Source organism: Tamandua tetradactyla, chromosome 5, assembly GCF_023851605.1.
Source record: "Tamandua tetradactyla isolate mTamTet1 chromosome 5, mTamTet1.pri, whole genome shotgun sequence".
Lineage (NCBI taxonomy): Eukaryota > Metazoa > Chordata > Mammalia > Pilosa > Myrmecophagidae > Tamandua > Tamandua tetradactyla.
The window spans coordinates 64,404,349-64,425,571 of record NC_135331.1 but is presented as its reverse complement, the minus strand read 5'-3'; the positions used below and the strand labels follow the sequence as shown (position 1 = coordinate 64,425,571).

General features: G+C 36.8%; 1 protein-coding gene across 5 annotated transcripts in view; it reads left to right on the top strand.

The window, feature by feature from the left end:
* Nucleotides 1-21,223, top strand: part of ZBBX (zinc finger B-box domain containing) — a 144,370-nt gene that overhangs the window by 62,933 nt on the left and 60,214 nt on the right. For all 5 annotated transcript variants that reach the window (XM_077160956.1, XM_077160955.1, XM_077160959.1 and 2 more), the window contains 2 exons: nt 5,868-6,042; nt 13,487-13,607. In XM_077160956.1, the coding sequence (XP_077017071.1) occupies nt 5,868-6,042; nt 13,487-13,607 (296 nt within the window). The remainder of the gene's footprint in view (nt 1-5,867; nt 6,043-13,486; nt 13,608-21,223) is intronic.

Sequence of the window (21,223 nt, the reverse complement as noted above, 5' to 3'; positions counted from 1 at the left end):
TTTTTGTAGAGCAGATCTCTTGTTCATGAACTCTTTCAGTGTCTGTTTGTATGTAAATATTTAAAACTCTCCCTCCTATTTGAAGGACAGTTTTGCCAGATATAGAATTCTTGGTTGGCAGTGTATCTCTTTCAGTGTGTTAAATGTATCATACCACTGCCTTCTCGCCTCCATAGTTTTTGCTAAGAAATCCCCACTTATTCTTATTGAGCTTCCCTTGTATATAATGCATCAAATTTTCTCTTCTGGCTTTGTCTTGGGCATTTGGCAATCTGATTAGTAAGTATTGGAGTTGTTCTATTAAGAGCTGTTCTGTTTGGGGTGTGTTGTGCTTCTTGGACCTGTAACTTGATATCTTTCTTAAGAGTTGGGAAATTTTAAGTGATTAATTCCTTAATTATTCTTTCCACTACTTTTCTCCTTCTCAAATATTCATAACATATATACATGTGCTTCATGTTGTCATTCAATTCCCTGAGACCCTGCTCAAATTTTTTCATTTTTTCCCCTATCTGTTCTTTTGTGTAAGATTTCAGATGTCTTTTCTTTTGCTTCATGATTCTTTCTTTGGCCTTTTTGAATCTGTGGTTGTAGGACTGCATTGAATATTTCAAATCTTCTAATGTGTCTTTCATCCCATAATCTGTCACTTTATTTCACAAGTTTCCAAGTTCTTCTTTATATTCTTTTGCCACACTTTCCTTCAACTTGTTGACTTAATTGTAGAAGTTTTGTTTGAGCATCCTTAATTAGTTGTTGCAACTCCTGTATCTTGCCTTAAGTTTTAGTTTGCTCCTTTGACTTGGCCATACCCTTGTGCTTCCCATGTGACTTGTAATATTTTACTGGTGTGTAGGCATCTGATCTTCTTGATTAGATTATTCTGGAGGTTGTTTTCTTTCTGTTACTAAGATTTATCTTGATTGACTTGTGCTCTAACTGTTCTTTGACATTTGCTTCAACTTGTTCTAGACCTCTGGCATAGCTCCTGTATAGCTGATCAGAATTTTTTCAGCTCTTTTTTCATTCTTTTCCAGTAAATATGAAATAATTTTTGAAATTGCCTTTTTTGTGCAGTTGTTTAATCTCTAGGAAAAGGCTTTCTCTTCCCTCTTCCTCCTCAGGGAATGTTGCTCTGCTTTTTTTGTTTGTTTTGTTATATTTTATTTTTTTTTTTTTTTTTTGCCTCTCTGTATTTTTTTAATTTAAGTTTTTGTAAGCTGTATGGTGGGGATCACATTTCATTCTTTTTCCATGTGACTATCCTGTTATTGCAGCACTATTTGTTTATTTATGTATTTATTTTGGGGAGGTGTATAGTCAGGAATCGAACCCAGGTCTCCTGCATGGCAGGGGAGCATTCAACCACTGAACTACCCTTGCGCCCCCTGCCTCCATATGTTTATTTAACACTCCATTTGTTACCTCTAGCTTCTTACCTGGAGGACTGATTCTGGAGGAATCTTCCCCCAGAGAGTATCTATCCCAGTTAGTTTTCCCCAGATGAGATAGGTCCAGGACTCAGAAATGGTTTGTATTTCAGTATCAACATTCCCTGGGGATGAGACCAGCAGGGTGCTGGTTTTTTCTGTGAAGCGTCTTGATTCTTTGCTTTTCCTGTCCTGCCAATCATGATGGTACTCTTGAGCCTGCTTGCTGATCCCACAGGCTTAGGATGGTATTGTGCCTTTAATTCTTAGCTGACACACACCTGCCAGGGATGTAGTTGATACAGAGGCTGAGAAGGAAGGCTATTAAAAACTGTTGTTTTCCCAGACCTTAGGATCTAAGTTCCCTAAATAACAGCCTGGGTTGGGCCTTGTCCCCATTTCTTGTTGAAGAGCTGCTTTTCAACCCCTGTTCCCCTGCAGGCTGGAAAAGTTACACTGACTCTCAAGCAGCCCAGCTTTGGACACTACACCTGTATTTTAGACAGAGGCTGGGCTCTGCTTTTTTGTGGGTTGAAACTGTTGCTGATATCACAGACCCTGGGATCTAATTCCCTGATTGACAGCTTCCACTGCGCTGGGTCCTGCCATTCCCCCCACTCCCTGTTCTTGAGAAAGCTCTTTCCTTTAGTTACTTTGCCTCTCGGTCAACTCTTGGAGCAAGGTTGAAATTGGAGACTGCCCTCTGCTTTCTTTAATAGGCTGCTTAAAAATGAATAGAAATAGAAGTAATTGTTCTAGAGCTGAACCCCAGCACACTAGGTTGGCTAATCAAGAGCAGGAGTTGGTATCTGTCTCTGTGTGCCCGTTTTTGGGGGGGCTTAGCCCTTATCTAGCAGTCTGAGCTTAGCCAGTTCCAGAAGCCTATGTTTTGTTTTGTTTTGTCAATGCTGCATTGTCTCTGCTGGGAGCAGGGCTAAAACAGAACTCCTGGTTTCTCTCTAGATTGGGGTGTGAATTTATCTGTGCTTGGAGCTAACATTCAGCAGTCTGAATTCATTAATCAAATCTGCAGTTGGTGTCTGAGTTCTGCTTCCTTGCTACTTGGAGAAAGGGCTCTGTTTCCCTGAGTCAAACTACTGTGCCAGTAGTGGAGGGGCACAATCCTCCACAGCGTAGAAGGATTTACTTACAGCTGTAATTTACCAGAGTTGCATTTTCCTTCTTCTTGGCTGGAATATGATGTGCATCTGGTCTTCAAAATCCCCCATCTTGTTTCACACAGTTCCTGGCTGCTTATCAGCTGCCCTGGAAGAAGGACTAAACCCTACAGCTCCCTATGCCAGCATTGTAAGTCTGCCTCATTTGAATAATTTTTAGTGAGCACTTACTTTATGCCCCACCCTATACTTGGCACCAAAGAAAAAGACACAGTGGGGAGAGATAGGCAATAAACAATCATATAGAGTAAATTCACATGGATATAAATTCTGGAAAGAAAGATAAATCAAATAAGGTACTAGAAAGTATAGAAAAAGGTACTATGGTTTTAGGATTATCAGTGAAGACCTCTCTGAAAAGGTAGCATTTCCATAGATACTGAGGGAAATGGCTATATGAAGATATGGGAAAGGATCATTTCAGGATAGAGCTAGTGCAAGGGCCTGAGGTGGGAATGTGCCTGATGAGTTCCAGAAACTGTAAGAATGTAAGTTTGGCTGTAGCAGTGCAAGCGAAGGGGAGAATGGGAGGAGATGAAGTAAGAAGCAGAAAAGTACACAGGCTTTGGTAGGAAATTGAGGCCTCATAGTGAGTCTCGGGAAGAGGATTTTGAGCATAGGAGTGACAAAATGCAATTTACATTTTAAAAATCTGCTCTGTTTTGGAGAGTTTGCAGGAGTCGGAGATTGAGGTAGCAGAAGAGTAGGTACAAAGCTATTGCAGCTTTCCAGGAAGAATGCTGATGAATAATATAATGATACATCATCAATCGTGTCGCTTTTAGTTTTAATAATTTCTGAACAGACCAAGCATAATTCTAGATAGAATTTTAGAATTATCATGGCAACATATATAAAACATAAAATTCCCCATTTTAACCATTTTTAGGTGCATAATTCAGTGGCATTGATTAGATTTCCAATGTTGTACTGCCATCACCATATTACCAAAATTTTTCATTACTCTTAATAGAACTCTATATTCATTAAACAATAATTCTCTGTTCCCCTTTCCCACAGACCCTGATAACCTCTTACCTAATTCCAGTCTCTGTAAAGTTGCTTATTCTAAATATTTCATTTGAGTAGAATGATATAGTATTTGTTTAACTCTTAATTCTATGTTTGGCTTTTTGAAGAACTGCCATATTGCTTTCCACAGCTGCTGTACCATTTTACATTCCAAATAGTAATAGAGAGGGTTCCAGTTTCTTCCATTCTCATCAGCCTTTGCTATTTACTTTTTTTTTAATAGTAGCCACCCATGGTGGGTGTAAAAATAGTATCTCACTGTGGTTTTGATTTGCATTTCTGTAGTGACAAATGATGTTAATATTGAAGTCTGATTTATCTATTTTTTTCTTTTGTTGCACATGCTTTTGGTATTTTTAAGAATGTTTAAGAATCCATTGCCAAATTTAGGATACTGTAGATTTTCCCTTATCTTTCCTTATCTTTCTTTCTAAGAGTTTTATGGGTTTAAGTCTCATCTTTCGGTCCTTGATCCTGGGTAGAGTTTTTTTTAATTAGTATTTTTATTGACAAATCTTACCACACATACATTCCATACATTGTGCACAGTGACTCACAATATCATCACATAGTTGTATATTTATCACCATGATCATTTTCTACATCATTTGCATCACTCCAGAAAAAGAAAGAAAAAGAAAAAAGAAAAAACTCGTATATCCCATACCCCTTTCCCCCTACTTTTCATTGACCACTAGCATTTCCATCTACCCAATATATGTTACCCCTTAACCGCTGTTATTTATTTATTTTTAATCTATTTTTTTTCCCTCATATGCCCAAACCCTGGAAAAAAAGAGTGTCAGACACAAACTTTCATAATCACACAGTCACATTTAAACGTTACGTCTTTATACAATTGTCTTCAAGAATCTAGGTTACTGAACACAGCCTAATGGTTTCAGGTATTTCCTTCTAGCCACACCAATACACCATAAACTAAAAAGGGATGTCTATATAATGCATAAGAATAACCTCCAGGACAGCCTCTCAACTTTGAAATCTCTCAGCCACTAAAACTTTATTTTGTCTCATTTCTCTCTTCTCCCTTTTAGTCAAGAGAGATTTCTCAGTTCCATGATACCAGGTCCTGGCTCATCCCCGGAGTTCTGTCCCATGATTTCACAGAGATTTATACCCCTGGGGGTCGTGTCCTACATAGGGGGAAGGGCAAAGAGTTCACCTGCCAAGGTGGCTTAGACAGAGAGGCCACATCTGAGCAACCAAAGAGGTTCTCTGGGGTGACAGGCCTAATTTTAAGAAGGCTTAGCCTATCCTTTGCAGAAATAACTTTCATAGCAATGAACCTGAACAAGGGCTCAGCCTCTTAATTTGGTTGTCCCTACTGCTTGCGATATAACAGAAATTCTCCAAATGAGGAAGTTGAATATTTCATCCTTTCTTTTCAGTTCCCCAAGGGACTTTGTAATTACTTCTTTATTCACTGCCTAAATTACTCTGGAATGATTTGACACTAACCTGGACAAATCAACAAAAGCTCATGCCCTCGTCAAGATTCTGTCCACTTATGGTGTTCAACTAAACTGACCATACAAGTTAAATTAGGTAATGCACTACCCAAAATATAAAGTTTGCACTAAATAAACATCTCTCTCTTTGGTCTCACACAGAAGTTGAAGTTTTAAAATATGGATGATATCATCCTTTACCATGTATTCTGTTCAAACTTAAATCTCTGCTCAAAGTTTGATCCCCTTTTCAACTTTTTAAACAGTTCCTGTATGGAGTAGTACTGATTTTTATAGCTTCAGAGCTCTAACTCTGAGTCTCAGGTGTCACATAAACACCCAAAGTTTCTGGGAATGACAAGGTTATATACAAACAGCTCAGTATCTCATAATTTAGAAATAACAGTTAAAACTCCTGAATATATATGACTGCTGTAAAAGCTTATAATCTAGGACCCTTTACAATAGGCCCTAGTCTGATAACCATGCTCTCACCTTCAGTTAGAGTTTTTATATTATAGTTAGTCCATATGATTGAGGCATCATAACATTTGTCTTTTTGCTCCTGACATTTCAATAAACCTACAGCCCTTAAGCCAGATGGAGTTTTAAAGAAAACAATAAAGCACATAAATAAAAACATTCTATTCTAAGTTAAATGAATAATGTCTAATTTATAATGCCTAATAATTAATATTGCCTGTATTTTGAAATACAGAAAATTTAGTAAAACACAGATAAATTTTTAATTGGTTTAGATAGAAATGACAACATCGAAAAGGGCAGAATCTACAGATCAGAAAGATGGGCTCTTGTGTGAAAGGTCATTTGATGAAGAAGCTTCTGTCAGGTCCTTTCAGGAAGTTTTAAATCAATGGAGAACTGGAAATCATGACAACAGCAAGAAACAGAATTTACGTGGAACAAAATCAGGTGAGACCGTTTTTGTAAAATGAAGATTGTAAAATAAAGTTGAGTTTATTTTATGTATCTCTATTCTTTGTGAACATAAATGTAAGGTTCAAAAACTAGTAACATTGGGGTAACATAGCAGTTTGATATAACTCCTTCTAAGGAGTTGGCTAGTGGCTTAATATTCAAGGACAATGAAATAGGCCTTGGGAATATTTACATTTGTTTTCTATGTAAATTCAGGTGGTCAAATGAATGGAGAATTGGATTTTCGCAGTTCTGCCTTTCTTAGAAGGAGAATATTGTCAGGATAACCATTCCCTTTTTGAGCAGTAATTAAAACACATAAAATGGTAGGCTCTGTGAGATTGAGAAATAATTAATATTTAAATATATCCTTAAAAGTATGAAATATGTTCCAAGGAGCACCGTGAATTTCATAGGGAGAATTGATTTGTGCTCTAATTATTTTTATTTCTTTTTGAAGAAAATTTTTTGTTTGTATTTTTCCTTAATGATTTTCATACCCATATTCTAGGCCCTGAAAGATGACTAAAGTGCATAATAGCTTTGATTTATCACCCAGTTATATATTAAGAAAAATTATAATATTTTTAAAGGAATGAATTTATTAGTTTTATTTCTCTGAATCCCACAGAGATTTCCAATTATGTTTCATTGAAAATAAAGTAATTGATTATAAATTTTAGTCATGTATCTTAGTTGTCAGCATCCTATTTTACTATTTTTATTTCATTCTTTTTCAGTGAAGAAACTCTCTTGCTTCTTCTTTTTTTTTTTTTTTTTTTTTTTTTTTTTTTTTTTAAAGGAAAGACAGAGAGAAGGAAGGAAGGATAGAAGGAAGGAAGGAAGGAAGAAAGGGAAACATTTTTAAACATTTTCTTGTTTTATTGCATTCTGTTTCTCCGTTTTTGTTACATGGGCTGGGGCCGGGAATCGAACCGAGGTCCTCCGGCATAGCAGGCAAGCACTTTGCCCGCTGAGCCACCGCGGCCCGCCCTCTTGCTTCTTCTTTAATTGTAGAAGGGTAGTTCGTAATGGCAAGGTAACACACCATCTTTCCAATTAGAATAGAATATTTTTACTAAATAATGTTCCCTTGTTTGATTGAACATTTTTGCCTACATTTATTCTGATACATCAATTTCATCGACACTTCCAAGAATTTGTGTCCCTTCTTGGTTTGTATGTATCTCAACGTAACTCTTGTTGACTATGTTATTTTAAGTGCTTTTTATATGTACTTTAATGTTTTAATCCATTTTAAAAATTCTTTACTCTTAACTGAACTAAGTCTTCCTTAGAAAGACTTTTGATTGTCCACATTGAAAGACATAGTATTGAAAATAATGTAAATGGCATTAACAATCTGCTAGCTTGCTTAATTGAAACCTGGACTTGATGGTGGTTTTCCAGTCAGTGAAGATGAGATGTCGGAACTTCCCTGTCATTTTGTGGGGGAAGAAATTTTCAGGCTCTGGGAGATGAGAATGCTACAATTGATCATGTGCACTGCACATCTATTCTTAAACTATACACTCTAGGCTGGCCCCGAGGACCTTCCCATCACCAAGGCATTATATACTAGATTCTTTAAAAAGGTTTGACAGGCTTTCTTCCCCTGACTGAAGATGACTGTAGAGGGAAACGCTTCAGGGGAATTGAGATGCCTTATTTCAAAGGAATTACAGATGCCTTGAATGGTAGAGGCCAGGTGCCATGTTCATGAATGATATGGTGGAAAAATGATCAAATAAGGTGCAGGGAAGAGCTAATACTCAGAATGTTTTGGTTTGCAATGTTTTGCTAATTGTGGTACATACAAATGAAAAAGTATTATCATCTATAGTTTTACGTATGAAAGAAAAAATTTTTGTCTGATGGGCAGAAATCTGACTTAAGCCACCATATTGGGAATTCAGTTTTTAGCAATTTTTGAGACCTAGGGCAGTCTCTAGATCTGGAGCCCCTTTATTTTGGAAAAGGCAAGACCTTTTATGTAAGTTTCCTGCACTGCAGCCATAACTATACTCTCTATATTTTCTTCCAAACTTTCTGTTTTAGTTTGCTAATGCTGCTGGAATGCAACTAACCAGAAATGGAGCAGCTTTTATAAGGGGGATTTATTTAGTTACAAATTTATAGTTCCCCTGAATGGCAGCTGACTTTTCTCTGGCTTTCTCTGTCACATGGCAAGACACATGGTGATGTGTGCTGGCCTTCTCTCCCAGTTTCTGTGTTCAAACAGCTTTTCCTGAGGCAATTTCTTTCCTCATTTCCAAACATCTGGGTCTGGACTCCCCTGAGCTGTGCTGAGCTGTTTCTTTTTCTTCTCACCTCTCCTTTTAAGCCTCACTCATTGCAGAAGGCCCTCCCCTTAGCCGACTGCAGATATGATCAGCCATAGATGAAATTCACATGCTGATGATTTAAGTCCACAGCAACTGAAAAACTGGGCACTGTCACCTAGTCAAGTTGGCACCTGAACCTAACTACTACACTTTCCCTAGCAGAATGTGTGGCCATTTATATGTGAGATAAATATGCACTGAGGAAAGGTAATACCCAGAAGTTCAGATGGGTTTTGGAATCTGGTTCTGAATTGACATTGATCCCTGGGGATCCAAAGTATCACTGTAATGCACCAGTCAGAGATAGGGCTTATAGAGGTGAAGTGATAGATGGAGTCTTCTTGTGTCTGTATCGTAGTGGATTCATTGGGACTGTGGACCCATTATGTGGTTTTTTTCCAAGTCCTAAATTTATATTTGGAATGGGTAGACTTAGTAACAAACTGAAACCCCGTGTTGGTAGTCTGACCTGTTACATGAAGGTAGTGTTCCAGTTTGAAAGTATTATATATTCCAGAAAAGCCATATTTTAATCGTCATTCTGTCCCAGGGCAGTCATTTCTTTTAATCCTGATTCAATATTGTAGGGTGGAAAATTTTGATTAGATTATCTCCATGGAGACGTGGCACTCCCAATTGTGGGTGTGACTTTTTGATTAGATTGAGATGTGACTCCACGCATTTAAGGTGGGTCTTAAATAGTTTACTAGAGTCTTTAAAAGGGGAAACATTTTGGAGAAACCTCAGAAATGACAGAACTGACACAGATATAGATATTTGGAGAACAGTTGCTTCAGAGCTTACATACATGGGCCGAGCCCAGTAGAAGTTGCCACATGCCTTTCCATGAGATGTTAAGCAAGCCAGAACCTAGAGAGAGCCAAGGGAACCCAAGAGATGAAAATCAGTCCCAGAGAAGCAATGAGAGTAACCCCCACAGGAACAGAGGCTGAAAGCAACGGAGCTCAGGAGCAAGGGGCCAGGAGATGCCAGCCACGTGACTAGCCAGCTGACAGAGGTGTTCCAGACCCATCTGCTGTTCTTGAATTAAGGTAGCTTCTCTGGGTGCCTTAGTTTAGACATTATCTTGACCTATAAACTTGTAACATATTAAATTCCTTTTTAAAAGCCATTCTTTTTTCTGGTATGTTGCATTACAGCAGTTTAACAAACTGATATAGGTTTGTTATGGTAGGAACAAAAGTAGAAGGCCCTAGAACTTACCCTTCCTTTCCTTGTTAAAAGGACATGCTAGAAGCAATACTACACTTCCAGTAATTGTGTAAATTAATGCCATCATCAAAGGCTTGAAAATTCAAGATTAATGCTTTTTATTATATCCCTGTTTAACTTGCCTCCCACTGGTCTTGGCAAATGACTATAGATTTTATTAAACTCTGTCAGATGATGATGATGTCAATAAAAGTTGCTTTTCTGCATATAGTGTCCCAATTGGAGTAAACCAACATATTCTCTGTGACTTGATAGTCAGCTATTGACTATCACAGGGTTTAGCAAACATTTTTAGTACAAAGCAAGATAGTAAAGAATTTAAGCCATTAAAATTCCTGGCTTAAGTACTCAACTCTGCTGTTGTAGCATGAAAGCAGCCATTGATGATACATAAATGGATATATATTGGCTATGTTCCAGTAAACTTTATTTATGGACACGGGAATTTGAATTTCAATAAATTTTCACATCATTAATTCTTCTTTTGCATTTCTCACAATCATTAAAAAATATATAAACAATTCTTAGCTTGAATACCATACAAAACAGGCAGTGGGCCAGATAGTTTTCTGACCTGAGACCTAGAAATTACATTCTCTTCTATTTCTACTAATAAAGATAATCAGAAATAGTTTGCTTTCATGTGGCACAAGTATAGCAGTATACTTTCACAGTCTCATTTCAGATCTACACCAGCTTCCCTGCTTTCTATCATTATAAAGTCTGGGAGGACCTTGATTGCTTTCATATTTCACAGAAGAAAATGCTTTACTATTATACTGATGGCATTATGCTAAATGAATTTGCTAAGCAGGGAGATATCTGTTACAGGATATTTATATTGGACCCTTTCCATCATAGAGTAGAAGTCATTTGTCCTCATGGGAAAAGCTTCATATTCCAGACATGTATTTGCTTTCTCTGCCTGCCAGAAGAAGCCTTACTTGTCACCTTGGTGCTCCCACAACATTGCCCCAGACCAAGGCACTCATTTTATTGTGAAAGTGATACAGAAATAGGCTTAAAGCTATGGAATTCAATGGTCTTATATGGCTCATTATCAAGATGCAGCTGGCTTGATGGTTTCAGGGAGTGATCTGCTGAAGTTTCAGTCATGCCAGCTGGGAACCAAGATTTAAGTTGAGTTCTAGAAATATAATTTGGAAAATAGGTATAGAAAATAACTCAGGTAACGACTGTGATGGAGGGAACACATTGTGTTCAAGGAACTGAATGAAGATGTGGATAGGTGAACCTCAGAGAATAAAGGAATGTATTGTAGCACAGAGGGTTAGAGATAGGTCATTCCAAACAGATGTTATGGATATTCAGAATTGTCAAGAAATCTTTTATTTTTGGTAGGTGAAGGCACCTCTTTGAGGTTGGGGTGATTTTCCTAAGGAATGCTTAATATGCCATGAAACTCCTATCATGCTCCCATTAAATAAGATGCTGAGAGTACAACCTGGCCTTCTGGGGCTTGTCATCACTCAGCTAAAGTCTGGATGGATCACTGTTCTGGCTGTGTTGGTTGAGCACAATTATCAAAGAACTATTTGAGTTGCTGCTACACAGTGGAAGAAAGGCTATATCTGAAATTGAGGTATTCACTAGAGACACTTGTCATCATTCATTGTCCAGTAATAATATTCAATGGGAAACTGTGGCAACCCAATAAAAGGAGGGCCTTTAATATCTTGTATCCTTTGAGAATGAAGATTTGGGTCACCCCACCATGTAAAACAAACCAACCCAACCCAGCCTACCAAGGTGCTGGCAGAAAGTAAGGTGAACACAGAATACATAGTGTAAGGAGGAAGCCATGATAATCAAATCAACTTAGTCCTCAAAACCAGATACAAAAATGAAGATTGAAGCAGGTATGTTTTATGTTGAGTTATATAGTTTTTGTTTTCTACTTTTTTATGCTACCTGATAGGAAGAGTATTAGTGGTATCTAACCTTTAATTTAGGTTCCAATTGGAAGTACAACTAAATTAATACCACCCTTTTTTTTTTTGCATAGTGGCTATAGAACTTTATGTTCATCTGTAGTCAGATACAAGATTTTTTTTTCGAGAGAAGGGAGAAAAATGGATTTTCATTTGCAAAATAAGTAGACTATGCAGTTCATTCTGTGTTTGTTGCTATAGATCTGTTCTCTGCCATTCTTTACCTACTCTGTGCTGCTAGAGGTTGATCTCAAGATATTGCATCACTTGGGCTTCCCTGCTCTCTGTCTTCTAGTTGGGATTGGCCAATTGGAGGACATTGGAGGGTGACAGGAAAAGAGCTAGAAGTATCTACTCTCCTTCTCCTTCCTTCTGTACTGGGGTTGGTAATGACTGTGTTCTCTAATACGTTCTCAACACTTGTCAGGTGGCCTTTCTTCCATGAGCTTTGCTTTCAGTGGCTTTTTGAAAAATAGTTCTCTGTCTTTACCCTTCTAGCTTATAGTTGATAATAGTGTTCCACTATTTGTAGTCTCTGGTGCTTCACCCTCACTTGTTCCCTTAACCCTGCATTGTGAGGAACTCTGAATGATATAGTTGGGTAGGAAAAGGCTCCCTTAAGAAACCAAGATTTGACTTGATTTCTAGAAATAAAAGTTGGAAAATAGGTATAGAAAATAACTCAGGTAATGACCGTGATGGAGGGAGCACATTGTGCTCAAGGAACTGAATGAAGATGTGGGTAGGTGAACCTCAGAGAATAAAGGAATGTATTGTAGCACAGGAGGCTAGAGATAGGTCATTCCAAACAGATGTTATGGATATTCAGAATTGTCAAGAAATTTCTATTTTTGGTAGGTGAAGGCAGCTCTTTTTTTTCTCATGACTTGCTCATGTCCTTAATAATTGCCCTTTCAATTTAATGGTTTCTGGTGGTGTTTCTCAGAACTTCTCCAATTGCTTTCTTCAAAACTGTTCTACTCTTTTGGGAAGAACAGGAGTGGAGTATGTATTTTCTTTTGGTTTACTTCTGTTGCTGGTGTTTTTGTGTTTCTGGGAGCTGTTTCTTACAGTGTGAAGTATGAAGTTGAAGATACTATCTAGCTTTAGAGTTTATATATAATTCCCACCCCCATCTTTGCTACTTCTTTTTCTTCTGCTATTTTTTCCTCCCTATTGTGGTTAATTTGGAGAGAGGGATAATATCTGGAAGGGTGGAGAGACTAGTAAACCTGGATTTATTGTGCTCTCTTTCCCAGAAATCCCAATCAGTTTTAAGTGTTTCTTAGTATTGTTTTAAATTTATTGCGCTTCAGAAATATAGTAAACATTTGGAAGTAAATTGCCAAGTAGATATAAATTAATAAAGACAGTTGTCTCCTTCAGGTGCCATTCTGAATTATGTATTTTCTCTTTCCCATAGTGTATAAATATTATTGTCACTGGGCTATAATACATGCCTTTATGTGCGTATTTATTGAATATATATAATAAATCTATTTGTATTTACTTTCCTTATTTAAAAAAATTTGTTGCCTTAAAAACCATATGAGGGTGGGCCATAGTGGCTCAATGGCTGAGTTCTTGCCTGCCATGCCAGAGACCCAGGTTTGATTCCTGGTGCCTGCCCATGTGAAAAAACAAACAAAAAAACCCCATATGAAACATAGGATCTTTTCACATAGAGGGATTACTGAGGAAAACTGTCTTACAATTATTTAATGAATCACCAATATTTAATATTTGTGCATTCTTTAAACCTGCAACTATTGATTACATAGATAAATATGTAATAAATAATATTCAAAATAAGCAATATATGCCTCAAAAATGGTAAGTTTTATATCTTGAGAGAATGTATTACAATTTATAAAACACTGATTATTCAAACTGTATTTGTTCTTATAGACTCAATGGAAGCAAGTGAAGTACAGACTAATCTGAAAATTTGGAGAGAACCACTTCAGATTGAATTTAAGGAAGACAGCCTGTCGTTCATGGAAAAACTATGGCTTAGAAAACACAGGAGGTATTTTATAATTTTTGTGATATTAATAAGAAATATAAAAGCTAGTTATATTCCTTGCTTGTATGACACAGCTTTCTAAGGCAATTTTATATGTATATTTCATATTTGCATAAGTTATCTTAAAGCAGCATTCAATCCTATGAAGCTTCTACTGTTCTAATAAGAATTTTAATACTATTTATGAATGTGATACATCATTAATTTAGGGTATGCCTTAAGAAATGAAAATGCGTATGTAGGAAAAGACATAAATATGATAAAGGATTTAAGAAGAATGCCCAAAATACAATAAATTACAGATTGCATTGAAGGCATACTACTATCAGGTTGTTTTACATTAGCATAAACCTTTAAAGCTACTTTTTTAGACTCTACCTTTAAGTTGTGAGACTTTTACTTTCATAGTTTTATTAATAGTAATCAAATATATTTTATTCAACTACTGTATCATCACATATACCATTTCTTAAATTATTTAAAATATTAATCTAGTATACGTTCAAATAATTCATAATTTTGCAATCACATAAGAACTGTAGAATTTCAGGCTTAGGAGATATCATTAAAATGCCACCAACTCAGGTGTAAGGGTGGTTCAGTGGTAGAATTATTGCCTGCCATGCTGGAGACCCGGGTTTGATTCCCAGTCCATGCACTTCCCAGGAAAAAAAAAAGCAAAACAAACAAACAAAAATTCAGCAAATGCTGCTGCAATAATGGGATACTCACATGGAAAAATAATGAACTATGACCCTGCCATACAGCATACAGAAAAAAAAAAAATGCCACCAACTCAGTTTGCTTTATGGAAGCAGAACCTGGCACAGAATAAGGATATTAATAGAAAAACTGATGAACTCAAATAAAGTCGGTAATTTAGTCGATAGTAATGTGCCAATGTTAAGTTCTGAGTTTTGATAAGTGTACTATGGTTATATAAGCTATTAACACTAGGCAAGCTAGTGAGTGGTATATGAAAACCCTCTGTATTATTTTTGCAACTCTTTTGTGCATCTTATTTCAAAATAAAAAGATTTAACAGGAAAAAAAATTCTGCCAGACAAAAAACAGTTGAAAGTGACAATTTCTCAGCTTTTCCTTGGCTTTCACGACCTCAACACTTTTGAATAGAACCTGCCAGGTATTCTGCAGAATGCCCTTCAATTGGGGTCTGCCAAATGTTTTGTCATGGATAGATTGAGGTTAAACATTTTGAGAAAGAACACCTCAGAGAGGAGTGCCCATCTTAGCACATGACATCACGAATCCTGATGTCAGTAGGTTTTACTGGTAAGGTAGTGTTCAGTCAGTTTCTCCACTGTAGAGTCAAGATATTCTCTTTGTAATTAATAAAGATGTTAAGGAAGACACTTTAAGACCATGCAAATATCCTGTTTATCCTTAAACTTTCCAACCTACTGATTTTAGCCTTCGTCGGTGGATTTTGCCTACAGCAGTTATTACTCTGCTTTTCTACTTGTGATTTTCAATATCCTTCATTAATTCTATTCTTATTAATTGGAATTCCTTAAGAAAGAGTTGGTCATTTCTTGTATTTATTCAATTATCTATTTATGCATACTCATGGATATTTATTTTATTCTTTGGATTACTATCCAATACTATCGTTAATTATTTTGTGACTCAAGTCATGCCTGTTTCAGCATTGGTAGCTCTTTCATGTTGGCTACTCTGTCTTTTCAACATGTCCCATCCTATTTTAATTGCCTGTTATTTTTTTAGCATCTCTTTATTTTTCTGTGACCCAAGATATATTTTCCCTGTTACAGCCTTGGAATAACTTCTCCAAGAAATCTTGATTCCTTTTATTGGAGAATTGTCTTCAGAAACCTAGATCTGGGTTGTAGGTATATTCATTCCTGCTCAAATGTCACAACATCTCAAAGGACAAAGCAAGGATATATATGTATTTACTCTACCCCATGAATGCACATGCATCTAAATGTCTTTCTGGACCTTTCCATCTGGATATCCATTAAAGCAAATATGAGTACACACTGATACCTTTGACTCCAGACCAGCATCAATGGATTAATTTATCATTCTAAATGCTAATTCATTTAGCATTAGTAAATATATTCACTAATTTGTTCAACCCTAGTATACAAATAAAGTGATTTCCAGTTTACTACTGTAAGAAACACATTTATTAATTGGAGTGCAGTGTTTTTGCACAGTGCTTTTTTCCCCTTATTTTACAGTTTCCAGTCAGAACCAAGTTTTCCAAAGTTACTAAGGCCAGCTCATTTCTTTCTCCCTCCTTCAGAGTGGTTGTTATTGTATTCTCCTCACATTCCAGTTGATTTTCTGTATTTGCATGGAGTAGAATCATGGTGTATAGTTCTGTGGGTTTTTACGTGTATAGTGTCATGCATCTGCCACAATACCAAACAAAACAGTTCCATTAACCCAAGTTTCTCCCTACTTCCCCTTTATAGTCAATCCCTTTTCTAGAACTCCTGGCAACCACTAATCTGTTTTCCATCTTTTTCAATGTACATTTTCCTGAATGTCATATAAATGAAATTGAATGTAGCCTTTTGTGTCTGGTCCCTTCACATAGTAAAATGCATTTAATATTAATCCATATTGCATGAATCAATACTCCAGTGCTTTTCATTGCAGAGTAGTATTCCTTTATAGTGATGTTCAGCTGCTTGGTTATCTGTTCATCTGTTGAAGCACATCCTGGTGTTTTTTCAGCCTTTTCCAACTATAACTAAAGGTATTATAAAGATTTTCAGGCAGATTTTTGTTTGAGGATAAGTTTTTAATTCACTTGCGTGAGTACCTAGGACTGGGGTTGTTGACTTATATGGTAAACTTTGTGAGAAACTACTAAACACTATTGTTTTTCAAAAGAGACATTCTCTCTCAAAATATGTGAGCGTTCCAGATTACCCCTATCCTTTTCAACTCCTTGTATTTTCAGTTTTCCCTCATTTTGTTGCCATTTTAATAGTCATTAAAATAATAGTCATGCATTTGAATAGTTTTAATAGACATGCATTTGAATCTCATTGAGATTTATGTGGCAGGCTTTCAAGTTCATTCATTTACTACTTAAAAAAGGTCTTTATTAGAGAAGTTGTGGGTTTACAGAACAATTTTACATAAAATAAAGGATTTTATACACCACCACATCACCAACACCTTGCATTGCTATGGAACATTTGTTAAAATTGGTGATTGGATCTGTGTTAATCCAATCACTTGGTCCAACTGTTTCTGTACATTTAGAAGAGCCCAAGTTTAACAGATCAGATTTTCTCAGCTCCTCTTCATCTGATTCTTGCCCTGTTTATTTGGCACAATTTTTTTTTTTTTTTTTTTTTTTAAGAGAGAGGGAGGAAGGGAAGGAAAGACAGAGAAGGAAGGAAGGATGGAAGGAAGGAAGGGAGGAAGAAAGGGAAACATCTTTAAACATTTTCTTGTTTTATTATATTTTGTTTGTTTGTTTGTTTTTTACATGGGCTGGGGCCGGGAATCGAACCGGGGTCCTCCGGCATGGCAGGCAAGCACTCTTGCCCGCTGAGCCACCGCGGCCCGCCCTATTTGGCACAATTTTTAAGATTGCACTTTTTATGTAATTGCATCACCTCCGTGAGAAAGCTTTCCATCCACAGTTCCTTCCCCAAGAATATTGATGTGTTCTATTTATTTTTGGCAGAATTTTCTCCCAATATCCTATGATTTGTTAAATTCTCTCCTTCAGTTAGACACTCAATCTCCCCATTTTCCTGGAGGGAACTGTTGAAAATTAGAGCTGTGTTCCAGTAGCCGTATTTCTTGGAGATGATTGTGTAATGATAAAGCTTTTGCAATGTGACTGTGTGATTGTGAAAACCTTGTGTCTGATGCTCCTTTTATCTACCTTATGGACAGATGAGTAAAATATATAGATTAAAAATAAATAAATAATAGGGGGAACAAATGTTAAAATAAATTTAGTAGATTGAAATACAGATGATCGGTGAGGGGGAGGGAGAAGGGGTATGTTATGTACAATTTTTTTCTTTTTATTTCTTTTTCTGGATTGATGCAAATGTTCTGAGAGGCGATGGTGGTGATAAATATACAACTATGTGATGATATTCTGAGTTATTGATTGTGTGCCAAGAATGGAATGATCATATGGTGGAAATGTTTGTGTTTATATGTTGTTATGTTTAAAAAAATTTTTTTTCCTTATATTTTTCAGTCATGGGACTTTCCTGTCTAACAGTAGTTCAGTTTGATCCCCACCCCCTCTAATATTTTCTTAGGAGGCTTTTCTGCCTCTGGTTTCTTCACCATTGGGATATTTCTCTCTGGGGGTCTAGATGGGGTCACTCTAGAAAAGTCCATTTGCATTTAGATGGCCCAACCCTCAGTAACTGGATTGAGTGTTAAGTACCACTTGGCGTCCCCCATGGTCTCTCTTCACCCTCCCCCTGTGATGCTCCTCTGTGGCTTCTGTTCTGCCCTGGTCTTTGCTGACTTGGATCCCTGTGCCTGGATATGTGCGGGGTTCTAACTGACTGCAGTAAGTGGCTTTACATTCTGCATGCCTGGTGGGAGGAAGGGATCTAGGTTGCTGCCTGTGAGCACTCCCAACCTGCGTGGGACCTAGTCAGGGTGAGGATTGGCGAGTTGGGAGGGAAGTTCTCTAGCTGATGTTTTTCTCTTTCTTCAGTTTAGCATGTGTGGAGTCCTCCTCCAGTTTCTACTGTCCTCCAGATTTCTAAGTAAGTGGGATGTGTCCCTTCATATGCTGAATCTATGGAGAAGCTTTTTCAGGGGATGTCTAACATCACCATGTTGATGACATCACCTTGCAGCCCCCAGTCACTTGCCATTGTGATTCTTCCTATGTTCCAATTCTCCAGCTTGTTCTATATCCCTTTTAAAGTAGATGTTCCTAACAGCCCTTCATGTGTGAAACTCAGTGGCGTGTATTTTTCAATCCCCTCTTTCTAACAGATCAGTTGGTAAATCATAGTAATCCCAAGATCATTTATCATTTTTGGTAGTTGTCTCTCAATATTGATTCATATTGAGATTCTTATACAATAACACATGATGCACAATTTTGTTATTAAGTGACTACTGTTGTTTGTGTTTAGACACGTAGAAGAGGATTTAACCATGGGCACATCAAGTCCTGAGCTATGCTGAATACTCAGTGTTCGCCTTTTCCTTAGCAGGTGAAGCATATATTCACTGGCGTCTTATTTACATTTTTAAATGGGAGTAATGTTTGACTTATTGCTTCCTGTTTTATTTTTAGATGTTAGTGTTGGGTAGTCTATTTGCAATTCGCAAGTATGTGATGCACTTTCGGTGCTATGTTTCAGGACAGAAGGTCCTGAAACGTTTTCCACATTGATAACCATGACCAAGATATGGACCTAACTTTTGCCATTCGATTACTTTGCTTAATAATAGGCTTATCAGTGTATGCTGCTACATTTTATAATAGTATTTCTTTCTTGATCTGGATAGTAACCTCTTTTTTTGCACTTTACCTGCAACCAGTACATAACTGTTGATAGGTTCTTAATCCCATTTCTAGTGGATCATTTAAATGCCAAGGAAGCGCAATGTAAGTGCACAAGAGTATTTGAAGGACAGATATTAGCAATTATCTAGAATTCTGACTCTAGTTCCCCAGTTCTATTTATTACTTATAACTCCCAATTATAGCTGATCATCAGAAGCAAGTTTTTAAAATGCTGGCTCCTGAGTTCAACCCCAGACATACCTACTAATTACTGTCTTTAAGGGTTAATTAGTGCAATTAAAATAAAAGTCCTTCTTCATGATTTTGATGCAAGCAGCCTAGCATTGATTCACAGAGCAGATTTAGAACCACTCTCACAGGTTTCTTCTCCAAATGAATTGGACAGTATTTAATAAATATTTGTTCAGATTTTAAAAGAGAGAAATCTGAAGAGGCAAAGTCTATTCTAAAAGACATTTCATCTTTTGTTTATAGCAGCATGAGCTTTTTAAATAATGTTTTGGTGCCAGAGCCCCACCTGAAGAATGTCAACATTGTAAGGTGCTGAAAATAGGATGGTGTATGAGGGAAAAATAGAATGAGTGCTTACTAGGTCTACAATTAAGAGTATGTTAACAGTGACATTGTAATATGCTTCCATTGAGTGTAACAAAGGTAATAAGTGAAAGCTAAATGTCAATAGGGGGTGGGTATGGGGGAGAGATAAAGTATTCTTTGAGGAGGAAATGGAAATGTCCTCATGTAGATTGTAGTGGTGAAGGCATGGCTATGTGATTATACCAGAAACCATAGATTTTTTATATAGGTTAGATTGTATGATGTGTGCATAAAACTGTTAAAAAAAATGAACAGAGAGATACAAGTGCAGGAGAAAATGTGGAGAGAGACCTGTACCTATTCACTGTTGGTTGGGAAGTTTAATATTTCCAACTTTTTCTCCAGCTCTCAAAGGGACTTTGCAAATACTTTTTTATTTTCTGCCTAGCTTACTCTGGGATGTATTGGGGCATCACACTGACCTATACAAACCAATAAGATCTCAGTCCATATTCATGGTTCCATGTAATTATGGTGTTTGAATAAGTTTATCATACATGTAAATTGGATAGTGTATAATTTGTATTTTATGTTTATAAAAATATAGATTTTGCATCAAATGAACATCTTTGCCTTTGCTCTCACACAGAAGTTGAAGTTTTAACATACAGTCAGTATCATCCTTTACACTTTATACTGATTTACGTTAGTCCTACCCAGATCAGCTTCATTTATATCTCTAATTGAAGTCTGATCACTTTTTCAGTGTTTTTTTAAACAGTTGCTGTATGGCTAATGCTGACTTTTTAGAGTTGCAGAATTCTAGATTTGTGTCTCAGATGTCACAAAAATACACCGAGTTCCATGGAATGACCAGGTTATACACAAAGGACTCATTATCTCAGAATTTAGAAAAAGCAGTTAACAACTCTGGAATGAATGTGACTACTGTAAGAGCTTCTAATCTAGGAACCTTTAAATAGGCCTTCACCTGATAACCTATGTTCTTAGTTTCTGTTTGTTTTTGGAATTCAGATGTTCCATCCTCCAAATCACTAATTCTATCTTCTGTCTCTTTGAATCTATCATTGTAGGTATCCATTGTTTTTTCCATCTTTTCTACTTTGTCCTTCACTTCCATAAGTTCTGTGATTTGTTTTTTCAGTTTTTCTATTTCTTCTTTATGTTCAGCCCATGTCTTCTTCATGTCCTCCCTCAATTTATCGATTTCGTTTTTGAAGAGGTTTTCCATTTCTGATCGTATATTCAGCATTAGTTGTCTCAGCTCCTGTATCTCATTTGAACTATTGGTTTGTTCCTTTGACTGGGCCATATTTTCAATTTTTTGAGCATGATCTGTTATCTTCTGCTGGCGTCTGCGCATTTAGACAGATTTCCCTGGGTGTTGGATCCAAAAGTTTGGAAGATTTTTCTGTGAAATCTCTGGGTTCTGTTTTTTTTTTATCCTGCCCAGTAGGTGGCGCTCGTGGCACACGTTTGTTTGCGGGTCCCACCAGTAAAAGGTGCTGTGGGTCCTTTAACTTTGGAAAACTCT